The following is a 6706-nucleotide window of genomic DNA, read 5'->3' as shown; positions in this document are numbered from 1 at the left end:
CAAAACTGTTTCAAAGTTTTCCAAAAGATTAGATATTTATTTATGTACAAACTCCAAATTTGCCACTAAATTTTATTAAACTTTTTAAACTAAAGTCAATGATAAATATTCAAACTTCTTTACTACAGCATAACGATGAAAAACATTTCATTTCAAGTACTTCTCTGACATAGAAAAAAGTATCGATTCAAAAGCATGTGGACCACATTGTGTGATTTTAAACATTAGGTAAGAGTTTATTTCAGTTTTCCTCAACAATGACAACACATTTATTACACATAAATGTATGCTTAAATGTAACAATAATGCAGTATTTCATTAATGTGGTAATACAATTGTAGAATTCCATAAAACCATGCTTTTTTGGCAAAACTGACCGTTTTATGAAAAAATACACAGCTTAAATAAAACAGTAAAAAATCCATAATTTACCGATAGCTATAATCTGACATAAAAGCCATAACTATAGGAATTATATTTGTCAGACTGAAGACATAAAGTGTTTTAGGATTAAAGATGTTGGATATTTAAACGTCCTTCATTACTTCATTAGACTTTAGCAACTTTTGATTTTTTCTCAAAGAAAAGAACATCGATTATCTTTCCTCCGGACATTCTGTCATTATCGTTTCGTCTTTGATTCCAGAGTCACTCAAAGGTTACAACACTCATGTCATCTACAAGCCTTTGATGAACTCAGAAGCTTAACATGGATCTTGAAGAGTGGCAACATAAAGTGCAATGATAATTGTATCATGTGCTCTAATGGCAGCTATTACAACAATAGTGGTGCTATGGGAAGATCAGGAGAACAGACCCGCTGCGTTGACCTCTGCTCGGGAAAGGGCAAGCTCAGGCAACAGTAAGGGCGTCAGGGGTTCGCCACCTCGTCTGGCGCTCTGAACCCTCCATTCACCGCCTAACACAACAGCCAAGCACCGCTGTGACCCTGTGGGTGTGACACTAGACCTTTGCCTTAACCTCCTGACCGCCGGTCACAGCTGCAGATGACCGCTTTGAGAAGGTCAGGACGCGGGGTCGGCTGGAAGGGGGGAGCGCCGGATCATGAGGGAAGAGCTCGGAGAAGATTGAGAGGGATGTAATGGAGAGTATCGGCAGAAAAATTGATGAACGAGTGAGTGGTGAGGAATAAAAGACGGAGGGAAGGAAATAAGGTGAGTTAGATGGAGTTCTGATGCACGTATATCTATCAGCTGCCATGGTTGTGCATAAAAATTAACGTTTTATCTACGCCTCACATTTTCTATCAATGCTTTAAAGTGATTTTTAAAAATCAAATGTTTAAAGATAAATTTGAGATTGTTCAATCCTATAAATTGATTATTTTTACTTCTCATCTGTATGTTTTCATCTTTAAAAACATTAATCTCGTGTAAGTAAATCTGTAACCTCTCACCTGGATGCTTCCTAAACCCCTTAAAAGGAGAAAAATGTTTTTTTTGTTGTATGAAGACGAGTTGACCTTTAAGTTGAACTCTCAGTGGTGAAAGGCCGCCGACGAGCGACTATGAAAGTGGATCCAAGATAAATGAGCTTGCCAAACATTTTGTGCACATCAGCTATCGTTCCAGAACCCATCCCCCTTTTCTCGGATCTTTTCGTCGCTGCAGCACGGTCAGTTGGGGAGCTGCTTTATGGAGATCGCTTTTATGTGAAAAAATGAGCGTATGCACCCGTTTCCAGCTCAGTCTGTCAGTTGTAAAACTCAGGACTGCATCTGCTAAAACAAATCTTCTAATTTGTCTCAGGAAAAAAATAAACTAGCGTCATATATTTAAAAAAAATATTTTCCTCAATCACTGGTATCATATTTAATACACTCATATTCTAGCACCATTATCTCATTAGCATGATCCAAACTTTCCTTAAAAACCCATTGTTTGGAACTTAGTCCATGCTTTTGCACTGTAGTTCCTAATCATTCCACTAGGGGCAGTAAGAGAGGTTTTCCTGCTCATTTCAAAATGGCTGCTTCCATGAAATAACAAAAAACTCTTTGGCGGGAAAATTCTTAGCCAATTTTTTCCAACTTTATGGGGAAAATAACTAATTTGTTGTTATTCATTTTTTAAAATGACTGCTTGATGTATTGAAAAAAAATGCTAAATTTGTTGAAATTCTTTATATTACAGATACATCATGTTAAAAATATGTGGATTAAATTTGAGATAGTGGGTAAAAAATGTGCTTTTTCTGAGCATTCCTTTCATTATCTTTGCAAAATCACACAATGGATCATAGTTAACACTATTGATATCTCATAAAAAAATATTTAGCAAAAGTTTTTTTTAAGTTTAAATCATCGTAATTCCCCCCAAATTAAAATGTTCAGTCAATTCTTTGATGTAGTGGGCTTTACAGGGTGAATATAAAACATGAAATGGATATTAAAAATCTAATTTAGATTTCTAAACAAACATTTAGATGGGGATCAATGATAACTGACAATGTTGACTGAATCGGTATCTCATAAAATGGTCTCTTCCCTCCTCCACTCCAGAGCTTCTCCTGCCTCCCTCGTTGCTCCGCTCTGGCCGTGGTGACTCTCCATCATGGCTGCCACTTTCTGCTCCAGCCTCCACACCTGCTCTCGGTACTTCCTGCGAATCTGTCGGTATGAACTCAGTGCTTTGCTGCAAGAAGCACACCCATAAGACCCGGTTTAGCAGGCGAACAACCACAAATTAAATGTTTTTATCATCGTAATCACCTGTGTGCCTGTGTGAGGCGAGCAATGTGCTCCCCATTGTCCTTCCTGTGTGAGGGGTTGTCTTTGAGTGCTGTGTTTAGGGAGTCATGGACCAGAGCCAGTCTCTTCTTTAGGGCTTGTTCTCTGAGAAAATGAAATGATTGTTCAGAAAGTACCATTAAAGCCATATTTTTGATTAAGCCAAAGAGGATGTTTACTCAAACGGTTTTGTGGAAAGTGTGAAAAGGTTTGCGTTCATCCTCTGTCCTTGACTTCAGAGCACATCTGATGAATTACGTGAGAGAGGAGCGATTCGAGAGAAGAAGAAAAAAACTAACACTCAAGGTTAAAAGAGGAAAAAGGACAGTCTGATGAACCACACGGTGTGAAAAAAAATATTTCCCTTTATCAAAAGTCTGCTTTTCTTCCATCAGTGTTACTAAGCAACAGATAAAAACCAGGAAATAGACAGATTATGTGTTTTCTACTGTGGATTTTACTGCAAGTGATAATTCATCATCTTAAAGCCTTTTCAATTAAAAGTCAACCAAACGATAAAAAACATTGAGTGTAGTATTTTAACAGAACATTCTCTTGAGTTTTCTTGACTTTGTTGTAAAGTAGATGGTATCATGCAGAAATAATTCCCACCTTTGTAGGACTGCCTGCAGCTCCTTCAGAATGGGTCTGGTCAGAGGACCGGTGATGTCCCCTTCAAAAGCAGCTCTTGCAGCATTCTCACTGAGCCTCTGAGGACAACAGTTAATGAGAGTCAATTTAGGTTAAAAAAAATGTGTCACCTTTTTAGTTTCTTGTATTAACAAATTCAAAACAGTTCATTTGTTCTTTTATTTAGATGCTGTTTTTTCTCTGCACTGATGATTCATTTTGAACGTTTTGCAACCAGATTACAGATAATTATTAAGGTTACAAAAGTGGTTACATCAGTCTTATCGTTAAAAATCCACTCCAACGAAAATTGTGTTATTGGTGACTTCATTTGCACTTTAATCTTAAAAGCTGCAGTTTCTCAAATGACCACTTGAGGTGGGTTTCAAAAGTTGACTTGAATGCATAAAAGCCATACTTTGCATCAAAAATAAATGTATATAAAGCCTGCTGTAATTTTTTTAAATGTGTATTTATTTAACATTATATGTTCACAAAAGCATAACCACTGATAACTCTAATTTTACAACATAAAACTCAAACTTACAAGCAGCTTACAAGCAGGGTTTTTAAAATCCCATCAGCTGTCAAAAAGAAAAAAACTGATTGTCACTGTGCTGATCCAAAGAAACTCTTTCGTCTTTTTGACAATGACAGAGGTGAGAAGCATGAATTAATCCTGCAGAGGCAGGACAGCCCAGGAGAAGACTTCGTGGAACCAAAATATCCCTCTTGGCCTGAAGGGATTCTGCATTGGTAGTTGTGTGATTTCCCATGTGGGACATCCAGATTCGAATCAGGTCTGCCACAATAGACCGGCTCCTGCCCTTTCTTGCTCTTTTCACCTTGACTTTGTATTATTTGCTCATAAAAGCAAAAAAAAAAACTTCTGCAGTGGGAGTCTGAGGTACCTGTTGATCAGTCTTCTGGTACTCCACTTCTTCTTGGAGACTCTCGGGGATGAAAACTCCGGCTGCTTCCTGTGCCTTCTGGCCCATGAAACCCCACTCCAAACACCGTAGTTCTTTCTCCTTAAGGCGGATTAAAGCTCGCAGATCAGACATCTCCTCCTAAACCGAAGCATTTGTACCAAAAAAAAAACCAAAACAAAACAGTTATTAAGATATATTTCCAATTAGACTGACTTTTCTTTTCTGACAAAAAAGTTAAAAAAAAAATATCCTGTTTTGATTTTACTTAGGGAGAAACATTTATGCAAGGTTGGTTTATGTCCTTTTGTTGTTTGTTTTGTTTTTGCTAATAAAGCTTTAAAAAATGTTGTTTCTCCCAGGACTGGATCTGATTTTCTGTGTTACTTATTCCTGTCTCTGTGACAGAAACAGAATGTAATCAGTAAGGAGGAATTACACTGACATTTCAGACTCTCTCCTTTCCATCCTTCATGGCTGACTTGAGTGCTGCTACTTCTTTTAATGTGCTGACATTTTCCTTTTAGGTGAGAGCAGTTTACATGCTTGTTGCTTTTGTTTCATCTTTTCTGTTTAACTTTCTGTTATTTATTTTTCCATTCAGTCAACAAGCCAGAGTGAACTACTTTTTAAAAAGGTGTTGCACATAAATGAAGACAAGATCTGTCGACAGGGGTGGGATTTTTCTTCTCCCCGCCTACTTTTTGGAAAAAGTTTTTGCATAATTATAGAATGAATGTATTTCTAATTGAGCCAAATATATCATGGAATAAAATAATACATTTAAAACAAAAAGAAATAAGACCTGTACTAAAATATGCTTTTATTTTACATCAGTGTGTTTGGGTAGTCCAAACATTGGTCGTCAAAATTATGCTCTTGAAGATGATAAAAATGTACCGTCGTCCAGGAATCTAAGTCATAATAGCAAAAAATGCAAGATAAATAAAGAAGAAAAAAGTCATTTATATATAAGTTACACTTTTTAGGAGAAATTTATTTAAGAAAATATAGAACAAGAATGGACATTTTTTCTTGAAAGGCAAATCATAGCTGAATATATGCACACTTGACTACCGTTACACATTGATGTTTATTTAGCTTCTTGAAGCATAAGAGGAGTCTTGAATGTTACTGTAACAACACTTATTCCAATACAGGCATGTCCAAAGTCTGGCCTGTGGACCATGTTTAAATTCCTCCCTGCAGACTCCTGTCATAAAATCAATAGTATTTTAGTAGTTTTTTTTCTAAAAACTGTGTATATTATTTCTTGATTGTGACTGGCTAAATTATGTTTTTATATTTACCTTGAAAAGGGACTACCAGACTACTCAACCTATCTACGACAAGCGAAACGGGAACAAACAGTGTGAAAAATTGACAGTGATTTTGATAAAAAATATATTTAGATGTATTTGCTCTATGGGGAAGAAATAAAAAGTATACAACTGCAATAAAATGTCTTTTCATTTAAATTTAATGTTAATAAAATGGTTGGCCCTTACATATAGCCCTCCTTGGGTTAGAAACTTTAGATACAGCTGTCATATCACATGCTAACAAGCCAACTAAACCCTTTAAATCACTTCATATAACTAAAACACAAATTCTTAATTCTCTGCGTCGCTAACAACTTCTGCCAAGCCTGGTGAAAGACTGATGCTATGGCCAAATTCCCTCATTATGCACTATATAGTGCACTATATAGCGTGTTGGCCGTTTTCTAGTGTTTTCTGAATCTACAATTACAAAATCGAGTGCACTAGCAACTTTCCAAAGTCTTTGCCAAAAACTTGTATGCATCAATGCTCGCCACATTACCCCAAATGGACTAATATTGGCCATATTAGCCACATAAACCACAATGAATTGCAGTAGAACAATTTTTGTGAAAAATGTGTATAAATGTTATTTTTCTTTAACAAACCATCCACATTTTCAGAACACAGTGGAGTCACAAATACATGTCGTGAAACGTTCATATTGATTTGATTTTTACTTTGAGAAATCTGTGACGTCATACAGTATCTGATGTTTGGAAAAACAAATGAAAAGTATTAAGCATGGTGTCTGAATTGCTTTTGAAATCCAGGGCACTTGTTAGGTTTTTAGTGGCGTTGCTTCTTCTTCTGTGTTGCTGCCAGTTGCAAATACTGATACACACACCTACAGCACCCTCTACTGGTTGTTGCTATTTTTCTTCTTCTTTAAAATCACATATAAGTTGCACCCCAGCCAATCTATACAAAAAAAACTTGACCTTTTTTTTGAAAAATACGGTCCCTGACTTTGGAGGAAGGATTTGTTGCTTTTCTCACATTTATCTTAACAAACTCAGACTATCAGACTTTAAATGTGCAGCTCTTACCCTGACGGATATAAGCTCATAAAACAG

General features: G+C 36.4%; 1 protein-coding gene across 1 annotated transcript in view; it reads right to left on the bottom strand.

The window, feature by feature from the left end:
• Positions 1 to 212: 212 nt before the first annotated feature.
• ushbp1 (Usher syndrome 1C binding protein 1) overlaps positions 213 to 6706 on the bottom strand; it is a gene marked incomplete in the record, with an annotated part of 11409 nt that continues 4915 nt past the window's right edge. The window contains 5 exon segments of the mRNA XM_024278178.2: positions 213 to 2654; positions 2732 to 2854; positions 3362 to 3459; positions 4291 to 4449; positions 6680 to 6706. Coding sequence (XP_024133946.1) covers positions 2489 to 2654; positions 2732 to 2854; positions 3362 to 3459; positions 4291 to 4449; positions 6680 to 6706 — 573 coding nt within the window.

This window comes from Oryzias melastigma, linkage group LG4, assembly GCF_002922805.2.
Source record: "Oryzias melastigma strain HK-1 linkage group LG4, ASM292280v2, whole genome shotgun sequence".
NCBI classification, from domain to species: Eukaryota; Metazoa; Chordata; class Actinopteri; order Beloniformes; family Adrianichthyidae; genus Oryzias; species Oryzias melastigma.
Note: the sequence above shows the minus strand (reverse complement) of the source record. Positions and strands in the feature narration are given on the sequence as shown.